At 38.7% G+C, this 24,583-nt stretch overlaps 1 protein-coding gene across 3 annotated transcripts in view; it reads right to left on the bottom strand.

Moving 5' to 3' along the window:
- The window catches only part of LOC133608863 (protein unc-13 homolog C), a 384,474-nt gene that overhangs the window by 342 nt on the left and 359,549 nt on the right, over positions 1-24,583 (bottom strand). For all 3 annotated transcript variants that reach the window (XM_061964459.2, XM_061964461.2, XM_061964460.2), the window contains 4 exons: positions 22,797-22,944; positions 10,149-10,241; positions 7,970-8,129; positions 1-623 (listed from right to left, as the gene is read on the bottom strand). The exon at positions 1-623 is cut by the window's left edge and continues 342 nt beyond it. In XM_061964459.2, the coding sequence (XP_061820443.2) occupies positions 338-623; positions 7,970-8,129; positions 10,149-10,241; positions 22,797-22,944 (687 nt within the window). In that variant the 3' untranslated portion in view covers positions 1-337. The remainder of the gene's footprint in view (positions 624-7,969; positions 8,130-10,148; positions 10,242-22,796; positions 22,945-24,583) is intronic.

Below are 24,583 nucleotides of genomic sequence, written 5' to 3'. Positions count from 1 at the left end.
TTTGTTTCTTTTTTGAACTCCACTGGTTTGGCACTTTATTGGAACAAATCTCAGTTCAAAAAGACTAAATGTTGTACAAAAAGGTATCTCCGTGTCTCGTTTCAACGTAAGTGGTAGAATATAGTACTTAATAGTAAGCATACGGTAAGTAAACACTTGTACGTACTTGTAGTATTCAAATGAACATTCCAACAGATGTTTTTACGCACATGCACAAAAAACAAACACGACTCCCCTTGCTCGCTCGCTTGTTCTCTTTGGATCATCTCAAAGAACAACCACTCGGAACACCACTCGGAATACTGCTTTTTTTTTTTCTTCCACCCCCTTGTCCGTATTACGACACTTCCTCCGCCGAGCGGGTGTCCGTCTTGAGTCGCACAAACTCTTTGGCCACCTCGTCGTTGGTCCTTTGAGAGAGTATCCTCATGATGGTGAGGCCCGTCTCGTCCATGGAGATGCTCTTTACCAGCGGGTAGCAGGCCGAGCAGCTGCCTGAGTCGGCCAGCTCTCGCAGCTGGATCACCGTCATGCCGACGATGCGGTCCTCGCGGGCGAAGCAGTAGTCCTTCACTGACACGTGCAGCTCGTACGTCTCCGGCCCGTACTCGTTGCTCAGGATGCTGACGGGAAAAAACACTCAGTTGAGTCGGAATATCACCGATATTTTTGGTAAATGTACTGTGGAGAAGGTATTCGTTTCCTGGTGGATCTTCCCTCATCGAGCTGGATGCAATCTTACTTGGAGGGGAGGAAACAGGTGGTAGAGGTGAACGGAACTGTGTCCCCCCGCCCCTCTCAGTAAGCTGTGGAGTCCCCCAAGGCAGTATATTAGGGCCTTTACTGTTCCTAATGTACGTAAATGACTTGTCATCAGCATACGACTGTGAATTGTTCTTGTTTGCGGATGACTCGGCCCTGCTGGTATCCGGCAAGGACAAGTCACAGGTGGAAAAAATCCTCAGTGCTGAACTCCTTAGTATTTGCACCTGGTTCGCTGACAATAAACTATCCATACACTTGGGTAAAACGGAATCCATCCTATTTGGGTTCCAAATCAGTCTCATGAAAGTCAGTGACTTCACTATAAAAGTGGGTGACATTGTTATCACCAGGAAAGATGAGGTCACCTACCTAGGTTCCATTCAAGAGGCTAATCTTTCCTGTGATAAAATGGCAACCAGGGTAATCAGAAAGGTCAACCAACGAACAAGATTTCTCTACAGAATCTCCTCTCTGGTCAACAAAAGCACCTTGAAGATTCTAGCGGGAACTCTCGTTCAATCCTTTTTCGATTACGCATGCACCTCCTGGTACCCTAGCACCTCCAAAACCCTCAAATCTAGACTCCAAACATCCCAGAACAAGCTAGTCAGATTACTTCTAGACCTCCACCCCAGATCCCACCTCACTCCAACCGGACAGAGTAAAACAACTTGCACTGAGCCTTGTCTATAAAATCCGCTACACCTCCCTGATACAGTACATGTCAAACTACTTCCTTAACATAAATGACCGCCATAACCACAACACCAGGGGGAGTTAAACCCAGATTCTGATCCAACAAAGGTTTTAACTCATTCTCCTTCTATGCCACATCAATATGGAATGCACTCCCAACAAGGAAAGTGTAAAGGAAAGTGCATCTCTATCCTCCTTCAAAACCGCACTAAAAGAACACCTCCAGGCAACTTCAACCCTTGACTAACACCCTCCCCCCTCCACATCCCACCTACCGGGATTGTAAATAACCAAATGTAAATAATTGATTCTAGCGGGAACTCTCGTTCAACCCTTTTTCAATTACGCTTGCACCTCCTGGTACCCTAGCACCTCCAAAACCCTCAAATCTAAACCCCAAACATCCCAGAACAAGCTAGTCAGATTACTTCTAGACCTCCAGCCCAGATCACACCTCACTCCTACCCACTTCTCCAAAGTGGGCTGGCTCAGGGTGGAGGACAGAGTAAAACAACTTGCACTGAGCCTTGTCAATAAAATCCGCTACACCTCCCTGATACCGAAGTACATGTCAAACTACTTCCTTAACCTAAATGACCGCCATATCCACAACACCAGGGAGAGCTCCACTAACCACGTTAAACCCAGATTCCGATCTAACAAAGGTCTTAACTCATTCTCTTTCTATGCCACATCAATGTGGAATGCACTCCCAACAGGTGTAAAAGAAAGGGCATCTCTATCCTCCTTCCAAACCGCACTAAAAGAACACCTCCAGGCAACTTCAACCCTCCCTTCCTCATCATACCTCTTCAAATTGTAAATAATCAAATGTAAACAATCAAATGTAGTCACTTTTTCTTATAATTTCTTATCTCTCTCTCTCTGTGTCCAATACTTGCTGTACATATGTACCAAGTCAGACCTACACTGTTCCAATGTCAATTTATCTGATGATGCAATTGTTCATGACTGAAGTGTTGATACCAACATTACCGGATTGTAAATAATGTAAATAATTCAATTTATATACTGTGATGATTATCTTGTGTGATGACTGTAGTATGAAAATAGTATATATCTGTATCATGGACCCCGACTTAAACAAGTTGAAAAACTTATACGGGTGTTACCATTTAGTGGTCAATTGTACGGAATATGTACTGTACTGTGCAATCTACTAAAAAAAGTTTCAATCAATCAAAAAACGCCTTGGTCCGGAGCCGTCAGTTTTGCATCTTGGGAGAACAACCACGCAGCAAGCATAAACTCACACGTAACACAAAAGCAACTTTTCTTACCTTCTGGTACCTGCTGATCTGTATTTGGGATCTGCATAAGTCCTGAAAATTTCCGCGCGTCTGCCTTTTTAATCTGTGCTGACAAGCTTCTTTTTCTCTATCGTCTTATGTGACATTCATCCTCCGCTGTTGCCATTTCTAATATAAAGCAGTGTAAAGTTCTTACTTATATCTGTCAGTAAACTCGCCATGAAAGCGCCAAAACATACAGGTGTAGTGAGTTTACATAATTCACCCAAGGAACTTTAGTTATTAGAGAGGTCCGGTCGGACGGTTTTTCACGGGACACATTTCCAGCGTTGTTGTTGCACTAGTGAGCCACGGATGAGGAGATGCTGCTCCGTTATTGATTTAAGTAAAGTCTGAATGTCATTTAAACAGTTAGCTCCATATTTTGACACTTCTTCCACTCCCGTCCTACAACAAAGATGACGGAGAAAAGACGCTGCCGAAGGTGAGCCACGTAAATAAGACCGCACCCACAAAACGGCACATCCTGAAGCGACTGTCAGAAAGCGGCTTGAAGATGATCTGTAAAACTACTACTGGCACTTTAAGGCTGTCTGTGTTGTTGTTTTCAGGTATGGTTAACATTGGTGAACTTCTAATTACACCTGTATGACAGCCAATATTGTTACTTAAAGTAGAGATAAACTGGAGGAAGAAACATGTAAAAAATTTGTTTTTGTTGACTTGATTCAGTCACATTTAGTGGGGCCACATTGACAAATAGAATGAGCGGCTACTCGTTTACAAGAGGCCATCGTTTTAATTATCCCCTGCAACTTAACAAGTGTTAAATGTCTAAAGGGAGCACCAGTGAATCTATGGCCTATAAAGACAGCAGCTGCCCTCGCCTTAATGCTCTTTGACTGACTGGGATGAATTGAATTGGAGTATAGATTGTTTCGATCAGTGGTGGAGAACTTGGTTCCCATCTGGCGCCATTGCAGTTGTTATCCTTCAAGGGCTATACAACATTTATGAAATTAATAGTTTTTCTCTGAGGCTTGATTTGTTTCCAGAACATGGCGTGCCAAAATAAATTCTCTGAAGTGAACAAAATCCAACAGCTTTATCTACTTCTGCATGCACTGTAAAATGGTTGTGCTACTCACTGTTTGTGATAAAACTTGCTCTACTGTTGTTTACAATGAATTTTTGTTTAACCGTTTTAATGCTGACTACAGTCAAAGCAAATTGTGTGATTAATTTGTCCTCATATATGATCAATGTGATCATTTTTGTGATTAATCGCACGTCACACGTTAACTTTGACAGAATAATATTTTTTCTGTTCAGGCAGGCATTTTTTTTTATGTCTCAAGGCGATTTTAAATGCTTTTAGATGGGTAAGGAGCTCATTGTAGAACCTGCTGCTCGTGGAGAAGAGCAACACATGATTGATTGAAACTTTTATTAGTAGATTGCACAGTGCAGTACATATTCCGTACAATTGACCACTAAATGGTAACACCCGAATACGTGTTTCTACTTGTTTAAGTCGGGGTCCACGTTAATCAATTTATGGTAAAACGCTACATGATGTCATGTCTGTCTTAAAAAATGTCCAGTAACACCTGGAAAAGTATCGAGAGGATTATTTTTTTTTGGAAATTTCTGTAATCCTTTTAGTCACTCTTTCTTTAATAAAACGGACTGGCAACAAATCAAGTATCTATTTTTGGTGTTATTGGTGACTGTATTCGTGTTTAAAGAAGAGTTAGTGTTGCAAGGGGTTCTGGGTATATGTTTTGTTGTGTTTATGTTGTGTAACGGTGCGGATGTTCTCCCGAAATGTGTTTGTCATTCTTGTTTGGTGTGGGTTCACAGTGTGGCGCATATTTGTAACAGTGTTAAAGTTGTTTATACGGCCACCCTCAGTGTGACCTGTATGGCTGTTGACCAAGTATGGGTGGCATTCACTTGTGTGTGTGAAAAGCCGTAGATATTATGTGACCGGGCCGGCACGCAAAGGCAGTGCCTTTAAAGTTTATTGGCGCTCTGTACTTCTCTCTTCGTCATAAATGCCACTTTTTTAAACTGATACCGATAATTTTGAAACCGATACCGATAATTTCCGATATTACATTTTAAAGCATTTCTCGGCCGATAATATCGGCAGTCCGATATTATCGGACATCTCTAATTATTTTACTTTATTTTGTTAGGTGTGGTGGCTAATATGAAGCCGTACATTAAGGAAAAACCCTAAATGAAGTTAAACCGGATTTACAGCGTAGCACATTTATTTTGAAGCCAGAAAAGTGTGTTTATTGTTTTGAGAAAGTGCCTTGACATGTTTTAATATCAGATCGACTGTTGGCAATAGAAGTCTCCTTTCGAAATCCTGCCGACCGTCTTTCGTTGAGCTTTTATGCCATCTTACTTACTAAATCAGTCACAGTAACAATCTAAATGTTATGTCATCACTGAACCTTAATCGTAATCTGAACACAGAAGTGAAGCACCACCCACCTCTAGAACGACGCGCACAGCAGGCGTTTGCTGCAGGGATGTTGCCTCTTCTCACGGCGAAAAATAGTCTTTTCTTGTGGGGAGAACAATTTGCCATGTCTACGAATCTGATACATCCATAAGGTTGACATTTTTTTGGTCAATTTTTGCTTGCTTGTGGCTCATCAGTAGCAAGTGAAGTGCAGCCAAGATCCCTCACTACGGCACGGCCCGAGTGTCAAAAAGGAAGTGTTAGTGTTAGTCACCTGATAAAAAAAAAACGAGTGCCGTTATTAAAATTTATAGTTAACGCGTTATTATTGCGTTAACTTTGACAGCCTGTATATATATCCATCCATCCATCCATTTTCTACCGCTTATTCCCTTTTGGGGTCGCGGGGGCGCTGGAGCCTATCTCAGCTACAATCGGGCAGGAGGCGGGGTACACCCTGGACAAGTCGCCACCTCATCGCAGGGCCAACACAGACAGACAGACAACATTCACACTCACATCCACACACTAGGGCCAATTTAGTGTTGCCAATCAACTTATCCCCAGGTGCATGTCTTTGGAGGTGGGAGGAAGCCGGAGTACCCGGAGGGAACCCACGCAGTCACGGGGAGAACATGCAAACTCCACACAGAAAGATCCCGAGCCCGGGATTGAACCCAAGACTACTCAGGACCTTCGTATTGTGAGGCAGATGCACTAACCCCTCTGCCACCGTGAAGCCCCTGTATATATATATATATATATTTATTTTATTAATTTATTTATTTTTTGACACGCTTTGCCTTGTGGTGTGTAAATAGTAGCAATTCTACAATTTGTCAGCATTGCAGACAAAAATGTATTAAAAAAATGTTGTTGTCGACAAATTCATTTGTCGAAAATAGTCGGTGACCTCATTGCTCAAGTTGCCGCTATGTTGCCCAACCTGGTGACTTTCCAGCTTCTCTTGGCGACTTTTTTCTCTCAAAAGTTACTTGCGACAAACCAACAGACTTTCTTGGGAGGTTTTGGAGACATAAAAGAATGTATCACTCTGCACTGAATGTGCTCAACGCACAACGGGCGCTGGCCTGAGAATATCCTCGCAGTAGACTCGCGCAGCAGTCCCAGCTGCAGGCCCAGCAGAGCGGAGACCCACATCTCCCCGCGTCCAGACAGCAAACGAAATGCCATCCATCCATTTTCTACTGCTTATTCCCTTTGGGGTCGCGGGGGGCGCTGGAGCCTATCTCAGCTACAATCGGGCGGAAGGCGGGGTACACCCTGGACAAGTCGCCACCTCATCGCAGGCAAACATTCAAACTTCACTGGCTCCCTGTGCGTTACCGAATACATTTTAAACTCCTTTTATTTGTTTTTAAATGTCTATCTCTCCGACCTCCTTCAGCCTTACTGCCCCACCCGATCCTTAAGATCAGCCGATCAGCTGCTGTTGACGGTCCCTGACACAAGGCTGAAGCTTAGAGGTGACAGAGCTTTCGCCGTTGCTGCTCCCAAGCTCTGGAACGACCTACCCCTGAGTGTTAGACAAGCCTCCTCTCTTCCTGTTTTTAAATCTCTCTTAAAAACATACTTTTATTCCATGGCTTTTAACACTGAGTGATATCCATCCTGCAATGGCGCCCCATAATACACCTGCTGTGAACCTGTTTTTATGTTTTTATTTATTCTATTTTAATTATTTATTTTTTATCGTGTTCTGTTTGTGTTGTGTTGTGTTTGCTCGGTACTCGTTTTATCTTTTAACCTGTTCATTGTACAGCACTTTGGCTACCCCTGTGGTACATTTTAAATGTGCTTTATAAATAAAGTTGATTTGATTTGATTTGAAACAAAATGTGCATGTGCAAATCTGCCTTAGTTTTCCGCTTTGGTTTACAGCGCAGCACAGTTGCGGTATACATAAGTATTTAGTTGTTTTTATTGTTAGTTAGCACATGCCAAAAATATCTCAAGCTGGATTTAAAAGCCGATGGCTAAATGAGAGCCACAGAAAAGGTGGCCATTACAATCCGATTGGTCAACTAATCGCTAAGGTAGTAGGTGTCGAGTCGACTATTCAAATATTTGTTAGCTGCGGAAAGGAGTGTAATTTTGCGAGGATGTTGGTGTGTTGGTATTATTTTTAAGTACTGTATTTTTCGGAGTAAAAGTCGCTCCAGAGTATAAGTCGCACGGGCCGAAAATGCATAATAAAGAAGGAAAAAAACATATAAGTCGCACTGGAGTATAAGTCGCATTTTTGGGGGGATTTTTTTTTGATAAAACCCAACACCAAAAATAGACATTTGAAAGGCAATTTAAAATAAATGAAGAATAGTGAACAACAGGCTGAATAAGTGTACGTTATATGACGCATAAATAACCAACTGAGTATGTGCCTGGTATGTTAACGTAACATATTATGGTAAGAGTCATTCAAATAACTATAACATATAGAACATGCTATATGTGTACCAAACAATCTGTCACTCCTAATCGCTAAATCCCATGAAATCTTATACGTCTAGTCTCTTACGTGAATGAGCAAAATAATATTATTTGATATTTTACGGTAATGTGTTAATAATTTCGCACATAAGTCGCTCCTGAATATAAGTCGCACCCCCGGCCAAACTATGAAAAAAACTGCGACTTATAGTCCGAAAAATACGGTAAATCATATAGGAAACACTGCCTTTATATTCACGCTTTGTCATGCACTCCAAATCATTCATCTGTTGCTGTCGTTACTCACTATTGGAATGTTTCGTTGTACTTGGGCGACCAGTTGTTGTTCTTGGTCTTGGTGCTGAATTTGCGCTTCTTGTCAGCCAGGTGCGGCCCGATGGCGTTGACCTCCACAAACGGCCGGAACATGGCATTGGTCTGCCAGAGGAGGTTGTTCACACCGACCACTGGAAGAAAAGGTACACACTAACAGTAATCAGCTGCACACAACAAAGTAATAATATATGGATCAACACAGCATACCAACCCTTTATATAAGTATGATTTATCTTGTGTAATATATATTATAACAATAATAATCACAGAGACAGAAATACCGAGTGCTACAATGGCAGCAATAGACCATAATGCACTCCAAACTTTATTTTTGTTGCGGTGCACTGGAATGGTGCGATTACGGTGAAAAGCTGCACCCAAGCGTCCGTGTTGTGTCGTTACAAACTAATGGTGCAGCATCGCACTCTCATCTTATGTCCTTCTACTAAACATAACTGTACGGCTATGAACACGTTGTCATAGCCGTTCTGTTGCTCACAAAGTGTGTGATGGGAGAAAAAAGAAGGTCTATTTAACAGAATCAGTGCTGCGATACTGAACGGAGCAGCGGGAGGTAAATGATGACAAGTATTCTTTCCCCTTTTTGGTGTGAAGGATCATAAATCATAATTGATAGCATGAGCTATTAAAGAAAATGAGTCTCGCCCACATCTTGCATGTGTTTTTCTATGTAGTTACCTGCATATAAACTATGACAAACATTACTCTATGTTCTTCAATAGGGCCAATAATCTCAATTAATCTATGAGTGAGTTGTACATAACAACTACAAAAATAAGCATCTCACTCTCAGGAAAAACAAAACAAAAAAAGAACCCCACTACAAACCATATGAAACAAAATGCCAATTTATATTTTTTTTAAACTCCATTTTAAATATGATTGCCGGTATTGTAATCCATCATTTTAACTACTCATCGTTATTTACTTGTAAAAAATAATGAAAAAAATAAAACAAAAATTTAGTAGAAGTAGTACTTGTATTATATTGTACACATATTCTGTATTATACTACTAATACTACAACTACTGCTGCTAATACGACTACTACGCCTACTACAGTACTAACAATAATTATTACAACAATAATATTAGTGTATAATGAAAAATATATGTAATAATGTACAAGAGTTTTAAGAGTTTACGACGGTCTTAACTCTATAATAATAATAAATTAACAAAATTTATATTGCATTGTCATATAAATATAGATTGGTTTTTCATAACTAAAAGCCTACCCTTATAACTGCCTTAACCCTATCATAAAAAAAAAAAAAAGTAATCATACCAATAATAATAATAATAACAATAAATGGTATAACTACTGTGGAACTACATATTACAACAATATTAGTACTACAATACTACACAATACTTACAAGATTGCCGCATGGACAAACAACACAACGTTTCCTTATTACCATTCTGTTTGTCTGTTTTGTAATCCTTTTTAATGGACCTATTAATGACAACAATTTAGTATTATATAATAATAATAATAATAATAATAATAATGCATATTATTATTATTATTATTACCATATTATTATAAATTGTATTACTATTTTATCATATGATACTACCAGTAAGGCTAATATAGTACTAACACTGATCATAATAATAAACAATTATTCTTAGTATATTACTAAATAAGTAATTATTAAATATTATTAAATTATTAATTATTAAATTATACATTGATTATATGCATATTGCTATTATTATTAATAATAATAATAATGATAATACATGATCATTATTAAATCCCTATTTTAACAGTCGATTAAAAATGATTCATTACAAACCAGAGAGACAAACGGAATGGTAAATTGTTTAGCGTCCACGTGACAATCTAGTAAGTATATAATAAGTTATACAGTAGTTGTATGAATTATTATTATTACAATAATATTAATAACCCAAACCTAAAGTGTGTTTTTACAAATAAAAGTCTCCCCTGATAAATGTGTAAACCCAAATAAACAAGATTCCAATGCAGTATTAAAGAGGAGGTGGCCCACCGGCTGCACAATCATTCCAAGAGCTGCCTTAGGCGAGCATTTGCTGCAAGCGCGAATACATTTGAATAGAAATGACAACTTATAGAGTTTGAAAACAACCAAGCTCACCCTTCACGCTGACTTTGTGCTCCCCGGTGCCGGGATGAGAGATGAGGTTCACTTGTATGGACACCTCGCCCACCGAGCCGTTACTTGACTGACCTGAATACAAACAGTGTGTATGTTTAGAAAGAAGTGGAGTAAAAACGACAGAAATATGCTTCGAACCCATAAAAAGCTATAGGGAAAGAACACTTGTTTCTACAATGGTGGCTGTAAAATGTTGTCTTTTGCTTCGGGCTGAGCAAGAACACGTTTGACTGCCTTAAAGGGACAGATGGTGCTAGGAGATATCGTAAATAAATAATGTTCTGAATGAAGTCTTTACCAACAAAACAATGTGGACTGACTTAAGTTGTAGTTTGCAGTGTTTTTTTGTTGATCATGGTTGCAAATGGTTATGAACATCTCTTATACAACATCTTCCCAACCTAAACTAGTGTGCTTCCAAGTGCAAAAATGACACACAATTAGACCTGAAATGCACAGCACGTGTTCTGCAGAGAGTCAGCAGCCTCGTGAGCGTCCGTGCAGTTGATGAAGGAGCGTGCTCGACTGATAGCTGATCAATATGTGCCAAACACGCTGCATGCGTTAAAGCCACTAATGAAGAAAACAAGCCGGGTGATTTATTGTAATGATACTCTTAAGAGGAGGAGGGAGTCACTGCTGCATGATTAAGCTAAGAACTGCTGTGAAATTACTCAAGCGGCAAGCTACAACACAACACTTTTAACTATTTCATTTATTGAAGCAATACAAGAATATTGTAGGTTTTTCCACATACAGTCAAATAATTCCTGCTCCATTTGGTCACTCACTTTATTTTATTTATTTTTTATTTTATTTGTTTTTTTTACACATAAAGGTTGTTGTTTACATGTTTATTAGTGTAAGATCTTGTGACTTTCAACATTTTATATGTCCCCAGTAATGTAAAATTTCAAACGTTCATCATTTCCCTCACTGGTTTGTGTGACACGTCCCTAGCTAGATGAGCACGCCTCGTGTATACGCCCAAAACAGTGTTGTAAAAATGTAAGCTTTTGCTGGGTTGCATTTGACGTTGTTCTTCTTCGTCAAGCAGCTAGAACGTAGAATTAAAACCAATGAGAGCGAGTGTAGAGTTTGAGCAGAAAATGACGAATTGCTGTTCTGTTCTTGGGTGTTCCAATTGTTCAAATCGAGAGATGGGAAAGAGCTTTCATGGAGTCCCGAAAGACGTGGTTCATAAAGGTAAAAAAGTCCGTAAACAACTAAAGTGCGTTGAAGAAAATGGCTCTTAAAAATATCACTTTCCTCATCTTTTGGAATTTAATCGGACCATGCTTGTGTCTGCAGTGATCACTTTGTAAAATGTTTGTTTGAACATTGGATTTTCTTGAGAAACTTCCTGTGATGCAATCGAGTTTATTCAGAAGAGCAGAACTAAACGTAAAAAAGGACACAAAGATTGCATTAATTTGTGGTTGCTGTGCCTAAATATAACTATGGTTGTGCAAATAAAGTAACGTCATGTTAGGTTTAAGTTATAAATATTGTAATTGTTGGTCCAATTAACCGCATTATCATTTTAGATTGTCATCAAATTAATTAAAAGCTTAGTGATTGTGCAGCAAAGTAAAATGCTTTATTGATTATTTATTGATGTTATATACAGCATCTATTACGCTAAACAAGTGCAGTTACAGTGTGAATGTAAAAGGTTGTAAAGTGCACAATAGCCCTTCAGACAAGTGTGGACAAACACAGCTCATTAGCATAAAGCTACAGACTCACAAAACAATGTGTTCTCAGTAGGGCTTATCCAAAGCACATAAAGTCAAAATTCCAGAATCAAAGCTCGATTTTGGCCAACATACTTACAATAGTCTATTGTGAGACCTTTTTAGCTGTATTACTTTGAATATTTTAAGTTGAAGTTGTTCTTGTACAAATACAGTGATTATAGCCTGTAATTCCCTTCATTGCAACAATAATACTTCCTATTTATGAAGCGCTTTTCAAGACTTACTAAGATCCAAATAACAAGTGCTAAACAGCATGCACAAAGTAAACAATTGTGTGTACTATAAGTGGGCGTGTTGCGAGTGATCTACTCGCATTTAATAACACGTGCAAACGTGGTGCAGAACGGCCTTTTGAAATGAGGTTTTTGTGTCTACTATATGGTATGTATATGTTATGGACAAATATAATATGAATCACCTTTTTTGGGCGATATAGATGTGTGAACCTATTTTTTAGAATGCCAGAGGTGCGCTCTGTGAGGCGCCGGTGTTGTAATGATGCGTCCAGACGCAAGAAAATGTATAATGAAAATGTCGTTTTAAACACAAAAGGAGGCAGACACTAAAACAAAGCAGTTGAATATGTTTCAATCAGCCTCCTAAATCATGCAAATATAAGATGTCATGGCTGAATTGACGATAAGTCTAATATATTTATTTCTGACAGTCCAAATATGTTGACATACTGCACACGGATGGAGGATTGTCTCTCCATTGTCTGATGTTGCACCACGATTGCCTCCTTTCTGTCATGTTTTGGCCGCATGATAGCGTAGTTGTGACCCCAAAATGCGGAAACAGGAAACGGCATGCAGGTTTGATACAGATAATGGTCAAAAACAAAGGTAGTGCAGCAGGGAAGTGCACAAAAAGCATAGGGGAACCTATGCAGGTACTAAACATGATAAACAAAGCAACGACACTGTCGGCACGGCCTATAAAGAAGCCTGATTGGCAACCTGGAACAGGTGTGCCCTGACTGCCAATCAGGAACAGGTGAGGGGGACAGTGCTCAGGCCGGAAGAGTGGTGGAGCCAGATAGGAAGTAGAATAAAAATAACAGCACTAGAAAGGAAATAAATACAGAAACAAATGAAACGCAAGACACAGTTAGACACTTTCTCACAGCCATTTGGGCGTAACCGTGCATTCTTGACATGAAAAACATGAACTCGCAGAACATTTTTAGTTTTGATAAATCACATTGTAAGTTCAAAATGATTACGTTTGCATCTTCTCCCCTCAGTATTGTGGGCATTTAATAATCGGCATATATTCTGCACAAAAGGATCACACTCTTTATTCTGCTCATTTAAGAGACGTAATCCTATTTGCACAAGTTTAGTAGATCAACTTTGCATGTGCTATCAAGTTTGCAGGTGTTTTAATACATGCAAAACCTTTCCTAGATCAGACCCTCAAAAATGCTGGTTTTGGTGGTAAAAGTTATATTTTTTTAAATAAACTGGAAGGCGACAAAGTTTGGATGCCCCTAATTGTAAAATATTGTTTATACAAACCCAGTTTCCATATGAGTTGGGAAATTGTGTTAGATGTAAATATAAACGGACTACAATGATTTGCAAATCATTGTATTCCGTTTATATTTACATCTAACACAATTTCCCAACTCATATGGAAACGGGGTTTGTAGACAATACATTTGGTAAGGGGTATTAAGGTATGCATGTTATTAAGGGGAGTGCTTGTTACATTTCACCTGGTGCAAAACAATACATAACACATGAGAAAGCTACAACACAGTAAATGCTAACTACAGAGAAAAAGGGGCGCTTTAGTCATGAATTGTTGTGTTAGCCCAGGGGTCGGCAACCACAAACGTTGAAAAAGCCATATTGGACCAAAAATACAAAAAACAAATATGTCTAGAGCCGCCAAAAATGAAAAGCTGTATATACAGAATGAAGACAACACATGACGTAAGTGTCTATTTTAGCTATAATAGCCTACTATCAAAATGACTGTGTCACAGGTTGACAGATGACAGATACGTAGAAATTGAATATTTATTCTACACATTTTTACAACATTAGAAACCATTAGTAAATCAGAGGCTATTCAGAAGGTGAGATAACTCCTGGAAATTACTGGCTTTTAATGGCCAAAGGTATAGATGTTTGTGTCCAAATTAAGGCTTCTTTTCATAGATTTATTACAATCTTTGGCAAGCTAAGTAATGTTTGCTGTGGTCTGGAACAACATGGCACAGAAACAACTATCTGAAATGCAGCCAATATTACATACAGATAATGTGTCATGAGACATGCAAATCTTAATTATATACAAAGACAAAAACTAAATGAGCTCAAATATACCTACAAACGAGACATAATGATGCAATATGTACATACAGCTAGCCTAAATAGCATGTTAGCATTGATTAGCTTGCAGTCATGCACTGACCAAATATGCCAGGTTAGCACTCCAACAAGTCAATAACATCAACAAAGCGCACCTTTGTAAATTCACACAGTGTAAAACGTTTGGTGGACAAAATGAGACAAAGGAGTGGAAGATTTTACACATGTAAACAAAGTGTTGCGTCACAGTCTACACTATGGTGAGTCCAAGAACCGTGAAAATTAGTAGGTTCACCAAATACTCATCAGTGAAGCATACACACAAACATATTAAAACAGTGGGCTTTCGAACAATTGGGAAGGTTTGTGTCATGTTCAGGCATGTGATTTTTCCGTCTAAAGTCGGAATTCCGTCTTTTTTAATCTCGGGAAGAAAAAAAAATTATCTCCCGTTTTTCCATTTTTTTTTCCGACCCTAAATCAAGATTCGAGACGTAGTTTATATTATGCCGTAGTTGATTGGTCGATATGTTCCTTGTGACCAATCAGTTATGAATGATGACGTCATTAACGTCATCATTCATAATGGTTATTACCGCCATTTTCCATATGTAAACGATGTCGGTTCTCGAGAGAAAGGACGCTTTACGAGTAAAAGAAATTGATAAACATGTCAAAAATAAGTTTCGATGGGACTGGATGGAAAGGGAATTCACTGATACTGTTGGGAAGAAGGAAGTTACGACTTTGTTCGGTGATTTTATTCGGAAAATCGATCGTCCCGGAAAGGTTTTGTGCACGTGGTGTCATGATAATATTGACTATGGATCACAAGGTTTCAAGGCTTTGGAAGTACATGCGAAACGCCAAAAACATATGAAACAAATTGAAGCAAGGAAAACAAACTTTTCACTAGCTGGTACTTTTGGATGTCAACCGAAAGTGAGCAAACCTTATGGACTTCATCCTTTGTTTACATCGACAACTGCCGTAGACATCGAGAGGAAAGATCCACCCAAACAACCCACTTCAGTTGCAGACAGGGTTGTTAATAATGAGGTAAGCTAAAAAATATTTGCTTGCGAAATACGCATGTTTGTTTTAAATATTAACCAATTATTGCTTTGCGAAATATAAATGGGTTTTTCTAAAAATAAAAAGCCACGTGAAAATATATTATGAAATTACAGAAATTCAAAGAGTTGCATTATTGATTGCAGTTAACAATTTATTTGAAATAAATTTGCATATAATACTATTTTGTAATATTAAGTTCTTATGTAGTCTCTTGAAACAATATTGTCAGTGGTGTAACAATCTTGAAGGTAAATATTTTCACACTTGTTTCATGCAATATGTCAGTGTCCTCACATTATTATTATTTCCTATTTTCAAATATGAGTAAACAATACTAAACATGTTTAATTATTTTCATCAATTTATATCCTATATCCTATTTTCCTGTAGATAATAACACTGATCAATGTGACACCTGTGGATGTGAAATGAACACAAGATGTAAATATTAGTGACTAAATACTGTTGGGACTGAACCATATACAGTGATTCATTAGGATAATTGGGTTGTGTATGTTCTATTAATGATGTTTTCATGTCTTTAAACACTAAAATATTTTTCTTCAAATGGTGCTGTCTTTGTTAATTTTAGCATGTTAAATTGGTGAAAAACCAGGAGCTTCGGGGGGCATTGCCCCCCTTGTCCCCCCCACCTTCGTCCCCCAGACCCCCGGAAATGTTTTCAGTCTTTTTCATTGTGGTCAAATCACATGCCTGCATGTTTGTCCTCAAACAAAAAACATACTAAAACAAAACAATTCCCAATCATTTTTCTTTTCAATCTTTATTAAAAAATGCTCCAGGGAGCCACTACGGTGGCACTAAAGAGGCACGGGTTGCTGACCCCCGGGTTAGCCTAACAAGGCGCAAGTAGGCTTCCGTGGAATAAACCAGTGCACACTCTAAATGTGTCGCTGTCACAAGCAACTTGGGGGGATGGTGATTAATGAACGCTGCTCAAGAGCCACTTCTTGCCACACTGTTGGCTGACCTAACGCGCATCAGCTCCCTCGCCCACCCCGAATAAAAGGGAGACAGGTTTAATATGGATGCCAAGAGCGTCAGTTAGCACGGCCATGGCAGCCTGCCGATATGCAAGCGTTGCCACTTGAACGTGGTTATGCACCTGGAGGTAATTCAGAAGGGTGGGGGCGGTAAAGGTTGGTATGGAGACAGATGAAGGCGGCACATACAAAGTGGGTCACTGATGATAAGACAAAGAGAGCAAACTTATAGAATCATATACTTTTGTAAGATTCCTACAATACATTTGCTCTTTCACATCTTTGTGATGCCAGAGAGAAAGAGCAGGGAGCAATGAAGCGTGGGAGCCTGCAAGGCACAAGGGGGTTAAGAGGGCAACCTTTTCATTTGTTTTTATTGCTTTCTATTCGTTTACTGGGAAAGAGACAAACAACAGGGAGATGCACGTAATTACTGCCATGTCAGGTCCTGGACTCTGATCCCTTCAGCTTAATGTAGAAGCAGCTGAGACTGATGGAGGGGGAAGTGTGTGCTTTAAGGCAACCTAGTATAGCTTCAGTAATTAAGGTTGTATGTTTGCCTAATTCCTGTGAGAATCCTGCGTGTGACTGAAACATTAAGGTGTGGGACTATCCGGGGCTCGCAAACAACCACCGGGTAGCATCTGTGAGCAAATGAGACTGTATCATCTATTTCTCTTCCGAACTTGCCACGTCTTGTTTGGTGAAGTGAAGGACGAGGCAAAAACACAACTGTACATACGGTTGGTACCTACCGTGGTGCCTCGGTTTTCGTACGTCCCACTTTTCTTAACAAATTAGTGGGTTTGCATGCATATAATTTAGGGATGAATGCCGAATTCGCTACTTTTATGGGCAAATTCCACCTGTCAAATCTAACGGTGCCATATTTCGATACCTTTGTTTGCACGTGACATCACAAAACAAATGATAACTTAAGCAGCACTCACGTCGGACTAAGTAAGACTTCCTCTCTGTAATGTTACAATTTTCAATGCCAAAATAGCAAGTATGCCTGATACAAAAACACTTAAAAGTACAGTAAGGCTTCACTTTTCAACTCGATGCTACTTTACATTGGATTTTCCATAGACATGCTACTGAATAGCATTGTCGATTTTACATGGCGATTTTAGCACCACCAAAAACTACAACTTAGATGTTACATGTTACAATCAAATAGCTGGTGTGTAATAAGTACAATACTTACAGCTAGGGATGTCCGATGATATCGGGCTGCCGATATTATTGGACAAATACTTTAAAATGTAATATCGGAAATTATCGGTATCGGTTTCTCAAAAGTAAAATGTATGACGTTTTAAAACGCCGCTGTGTACACGGACGTAGGGAGAGGTACAGAGTGCCAATAAACCTTAAAGGCATTTCCTTTGCGTGCATGCCGTCCGAGTCACATAATATATACCGGCTGTTCTCGTCACGAATTAATACAAGGCATACTTGATCAACAGCCATACAGGTCACACTGAGGGTGGCCATATAAACAACTTTAACACTGTTACAAATATGCGCCACACTGAGGAACCCACACCAAACAAGGATGACAAACACATTTCGGGAGAACATCCGCACCGTAACACAACATAAACACAACAGAACAAATACCCAGAATCTGTTGCAGTACTAACTCTTCCGGTACCCTCTACCCCCACCCACCCCAACCCCGCCCACCTCAACCTCCTCAAAGTCTCATGTCCCAAATTCCAAGCTGCTGTTTGGATAGATAGTACTTTATTGATTCCTTCAGGAGAGTTCCCTCAGGAAAATGAAAATTCCAGCAGCAGTGTACAGAATTGAGATCGAATTTAAAAATAAAAAGTAAATAATGGGGGTATAAATGGAAACAGAATAGAAAAATATTACAATAACAATAAAAATAAAAAAAGCAACAATGAGAATACAAATATAACAGTAAAATAAGAATATAACAAGATAAACTATGCAGTAGTGACCATGTTATGAAAAAGTATTGCACTGTTATTGTTTTGAGGCATGTTAAAACAAATAATGCACTTTGTGACTTCAATAATAAATATGGCAGTGCCATGGTGGCATTTTTTTCCATAACTTGAGTTGATGTATTTTGGAAAACCTTGTTACATTGTTTATAGCATCCAGCGGGGCATCACAACAAAATTAGGCATAATAATGTGTTAATTCCACGACTGTATATATCGGTATCGGTAATTAAGAGTTGGACAATATCGGAATATCGGATATCGGTAAAAAAGCCATTATCGGACATCTCTACTTACAGTATAAACACGTTTTAGGGCACAACATAAGACTAGATTTAGCTTAAAGGGGCTGTTTGCAACATTTACACAGATGCCTAGAGGGCGTTAACTTTCTAGTGTATTTTAAGCGTTATGTCCCGCCCTTTTCCAGCTTCTACTGTAGGACGTAATGATGTAAGTACATACGTACATAACACCATGCACGCGCATTAGCTTTAGGTGTTGTTAGCTAATAATAGCAAGTTGGATAGTTAACATTAGCTACTGTATCTTTGAATGTATATTCTATTCAATTTGTTGCTTCTCTTGGACTGCACGCGCTTGCTCCGAGTACGTGTTGACGAGACTGGGTGAGTAACTGCCGGTAAAAAAACAAACTTACACAAACTTGGTCATTATAAAAAATATAGACAGTTTTAACACATAAACAGTACAGGCCAAAAGTTTGGACACACCTTCTCATTTCAACGTGTTTTCTTTATTTGCATGACTATGAATGAACACATGTGGAGTTATGTACTTAACCAAAAAAAGGTAAATAACTGAAAACATGTTTTACATTCTAGTTTCTTCAAAATAGCCACCCTTTGCTCTAATTACTGCTTTGCACACTCTTGGCATTCTCTCGATGAGCTTCAAGAGGTAGTCACCTGAAAGGGTTTTCACTTCACAGGTGTCATAGTTTTGATGCCTTCAGTGACAATCAACAATGTAAATAGTCATGCAAATAAAGAAAACACATTGAATGAGAGGGTGTGTCCAAACCTTTGGCCTGTGTTGTATGTTCTGGTAAATCACTAATGGTAACATTAGCTAGCAAATCGTGTTCTTGCTATATTTTTTGGCTTTGAAAAATGTAACTGTGAGCAGGTTGCAAACAGCCCGTTTAATGGCAAAGACTTCTCCCTGACTAGGCAACACACCGTAGCCAATAAGAGTATTGAATAAAAGTAAAAGTAATGTCAAATGCTCATTAATCTATTTAATTAATAATTTTAAGGAATTTCACATTCTTTTCTGTGTGGAAAACTATAATTATACTCTATAAAATGGGTTTTGTTTTCATAATTTTGGGTGTCTAAAACCGATTAATCTGCATTATTTCTTTTTTTTTAATAAATGTTTTTATTAAATTTGACAGGTATTACAATATACAATAGAACAGTAGTCACATTTTCCCCTTTTTTTCCCACCCACTTCCAAGAACAACAACCCGACACATACCCCATACACACATAGCCCCCACCCCCCCAGGTCCTACATACAGTAAGTTAAAGGTACAGTCACAAATGGAAAATAATTAGTACATCACTTTCTTCTCAACATAGGCAGATAGTAAATATACACCCAGAATAAATATAAATAAAAAAAACAAAAAACTACCAAAAAGGAAGCTGGTTTATGAAAGGTGAACTTTTCATGTGTCCTGTAGCGTCTTTAATTTAGCTATGTAGTCAACCACACAGCCCCAAACAGAATAAAACTTCCCAGGTGCCCCCCTAATATTGAACTTTATTTTCTCCAGATCTAAATACATCATAAGGTCTTTAAGCCATAAGGAGGCTTTGGGGCAGACTGGTGACTTCCACTCCAGCAAAATTCTCCTACGTGCTAATAAGGATGCAAAGGCGATACTATCCTTACATTTTCTCCTTATTTGGGGATCTGATACCGTCCCAAAAATAGCTATTTCTGCACATGGTGTCAGATTTAAATCCAATGCCTTAGCAAGGTGTTTGAAAATAGTTGTCCAATAATCCAGCAAATGGGGACAAGACCAAAACATGTGCGTCATATTTGCAGGTGACATGTAACATCTGTTACAAGTATCCGAGATATTGGGGTATATTTTGGAGAGTTTGGAATTAGTAAAATAAATACGATGGACAACCTTAAATTGTATTAAATTAAGCCTTGAACAGGATGTACTGTTATTAATTTGGGTTAAGGCAGAATCCCAATCTCCATCATCTATAGATCTGCCAAGCTCTTCTTCCCAACTCCCTCTGATTTTATCAAGAGACGTTTTACTAAACTGGGATATTAAGATGTAGATTTTGGAGATTAGGCCTTTCTGATTTGTGGGAATATCTAAAATTGAGTCAATTAGCGAATTAGGTGGAGTATTAGGGAAAGAGAAACTATTTAATTTAACAAAATTACGAACCTGAAAGTATCGAAATAGGTGAGATTTTGGTAGGTCAAATTTTTCACACAGTTCACTGAAACTAGCGAAGACATCACCAATATATAGGTCCTTTAGCCTGCTAAGGCTTGACTGCTTCCATAGAGAAAACGCTACATCTGTGTTGGGAGGGAGGAAGAGGTGGTTATTATGAATGGGGCTGTGGTTGGATAAGCCCTGCAGGCCGAAAGTATTTCTAAATTGAGACCAGATTCTAAGGGTAGAAATGACAATTGGACTACAAGTAAATTGGGATGGTCGATAAGGTAATTTTGATGTAAGCAGATCCAGGAGAGAGGTAGAACAGGAACTAGCTTCAGACTTGCACCAATCTGCATTATTTCTAATGCAAACAATTGCTTCAGTTTTTATATGATTCACGTCTGACCTTTTGGAACGGATAAACAAAAACCGAGATCTAACATTCAGCTTAGATATTAACGTTTGCTATACTGGTAGCGGAATGAATCATGTGTTATTTTGTCATTTCAGCTATGCTGTGTTGATAACAAATATGATTTTCAAAGGGTTGTAAAGCATCAAGCCTGACATTATGTTGGCAGGAACTGCTCTTCCTTTCCTTGTAAGTGTCTAATTTAGTACTCGTTCAGAGTAAATTGGCCGACCCTTCAGTTAATAGGAATTTGGCAACCTGCGTCTTGTCAACATCATAGGTACAAAAATAAGTACCGTATTTTTCGGACTATAAGTCACAGTTTTTTTCATAGTTTGGACGGGGGTGCGACTTATACTCAGGAGCGACTTATGTGTGAAATTATTAACACATTACCGTAAAATATTAAATAATATTATTTAGCTCATACACGTAAGAGACTAGACGTATACGATTTCATGGGATTTAGCGATTAGGAGTGACAGATTGTTTGGTAAACGTATAGCATGTTCTATATGTTATAGTTATTTGAATGGCTCTTACCATAATATGTTACGTTAACATACCAGGCACGTTCTCAGTTGGTTATTTATGCGTCATATAACGTACACTTATTCAGCCTGTTGTTCACTATTCTTTATTTATTTTAAATTGCCTTTCAAATATCTATTCTTGGTGTTGGGTTTTATCAAATAAATTTCCCCCAAAAATGCGACTAATACTCCAGTGCGACTTATATATGTTTTTTCCCTTCTTTATTATGCATTTTCGGCAGGTGCGACTTATACTCCGGTGCGACTTATACTCCGAAAAATACGGTATTGTCTATATAAAAAAACATAGGTGTATGCATTAATCATTTTATGTTGTTTACCTGCATAATTAATCGGTAAACAAGTTAACGACAAACATCTATTTTAGAATAAAATAAATGATTATTATGGTCGTTGATTTGACAACTGAATTTATTGCTGTCTGTACTCGTACTGGTATCACTATTTTATCAAAGTATTGTTTTTTTCGATGATACCAAGCTATATTTTTAAATAACCAAACAAAAAAATAGAGACATTACCACTTGCCTTTGGTTGTTTGGCTATGTAATGTAGAAAGCATGTAGATGAGAATATCCTCCTGAGAACTTACGTCCTCTGCAGTGGACATTTGTGTTTAGTCCATTTCTTTCATTTCTTTTGTCAGAGTTATATGTTTCAGAAAGAAAAATTACGCCATAATGGAAAACATAAACGTCTACTATAGAAGGATATATAATAATTACATGTATGTATGTATGTAGGGATTCATATGGCCCCCATTCCTGGGTGGATCTCGTGTAAGAGGAGGAGCGGGGATTAATAATTTTGCAATGCAGCCTGCTAAAAATGATGGAAAGCACCACTCTACATAGCAACTGCCGTTGCCACATAACACATTTCAAGATAATCAACACTCTACTGCCATCAGGCTGTTAAAGTGGGTAATGCAACCCCCTCAATTCGTCACATTTCATGTGTCAGGTCAACCATGACGAAAGGGGCCATATGAATCCGTTTCATAATGTACAAACTGTACAAATTTAAAAGTAAACACACACTTCAGAGCTCCAGAACAAAAAACATCTATCTTACCTTGAGAGGTTTGGGTGCATATATATTTCTTGATCAAGGCATCTGTAGGTTGAGTGTAAAGGCTAAGCGCATATTTGAGGGACTTCATATCAGGGCTCTTTTCCAGGAAGGTTTTCTTCAGACCGTTTCCTCCGGCATGGAAATATTGCTGGGGAAAAAAAACAAAATGCAAGAAGAGTTAACATAGTTGACATTGCAAATAGCCCCAGGGTAATGTGGACAAGGTTGACATTTTTTTTTTATTTTTTTTTTTACATGGTCATGGGGAGCAAACTCATTAAGTCACATTCACAGCTAATTACCATGTGTGTAAATGTGCAAGCCATGCCTGCCATGTTCATGATAACCCTGACAGCACATGTGATAGACAGTGAGAAAGGAGGCAGAGTCAAGTGACAATATCGCTTGTGGATCTAAGATCTTTAGATTACTGCATGCCTCCTTAGTAGTGCACGATCATTCCAGAACAAAAGAGTATCCCCGCAGAAAGACGTTGTTCAAGACACCAATCCACTCTTTTCAGGGCGTTCATTACAGTAACTATGGCCTTTTGCTCATGAAATGTATGCAAGGTAATATACTACAGTTATACAAAGACAGTAACACTAATTATAATGCATTTTAAACTTTTAGTGACCAGATATTGCCTTTTCTCAGGACATGGCCACTAGCAACCCACCAGATTATCAACATCTTCAGAGATTCCATGAACAAAGTTGTTTTTGTTCAAACCCCACCTTCATACACCGTAGTGACTGTTGATGCATCATTGTGAGAAATACACATCATTCAAAACCCCTGCTGATTGGTGTTAACAAATCTCACTCTGTAAACAAGTAACACGCTGGAAAATATATGCCATCTACCGTAATTTTTGGACTATGTCTTTTGTTTTAATGTCCTTTGTGTCTTTGGTGTTTGATGTTTCCCTCTTACACACATGCTTATGTCTGCTATGGCTATGAGGTTTTTCCCCCCTTGGCCTCAGTCTGGACCCACTGTCCAGGGGCCTAGGCTTAGACCCCCCCCCCCTTTCTAAGGAGCGCCGGAAGTTGGCAGACCCGTCAGCGATCATGTTCTGTCTCCCTGTAATGTTTGTCTGATCTTCAATGGGATTGTGTTGAAAATCTCAATTTCCCCTCAGGGATTAATAAAGTATTTCTTATTCTGATTCTGACAAGTCACTACTTTTTTCAAACGCTTTGAACCCTGCGGCTTATGCAACGGTGTGGCTGATACATGGATTTTTCTTTACTAACAGCCATAATGTTTCGTAGTCAACAAATAGTTTTCATTTTACTGAAAAGGTGTATTATTGTTTGTGCTATGGTGCCATCTTTTGGACAAGTTTGCTCATTGCAGGTGCTGCGGGTTGAAAATGTATTATTTGTTTCGTTCGTAGCGTTTCTGCTCGAAAGGATTCTTCATTCATCACTCAAAGCAGGGTTTGTAAGTTTTACAGTATAACTAAAACAATTCATACTTAACTGTTCCACCTGTTTTCATACATATGTGTACGTGCCATCGTAATGTAATCAAGCTAGCATTATAAGCATTAGCAAATATGCTAACACGTTCACAAGTGTCTGTGTTAGTATTATTTACTTACAATGGCGTTCTTTTTGTACTGTTTCAGTTTTGTAAATTCACCAAAACTTCACTGTGGCGTTATTGAGTCTGTTTAGCTGATTGGAGAGCTAGCTTCCGCAGCTCTCCAATCCATGACGATTACTTTTTTCTGGTTTGTTCACCCGTTTTACTGCTGTGTGACAGGTAAGTTTGGAAAC

The sequence above is a fragment of the Nerophis lumbriciformis genome, linkage group LG06, assembly GCF_033978685.3.
Source record: "Nerophis lumbriciformis linkage group LG06, RoL_Nlum_v2.1, whole genome shotgun sequence".
Lineage (NCBI taxonomy): Eukaryota > Metazoa > Chordata > Actinopteri > Syngnathiformes > Syngnathidae > Nerophis > Nerophis lumbriciformis.
This window is presented reverse-complemented; position numbering and strand designations above follow the sequence as displayed.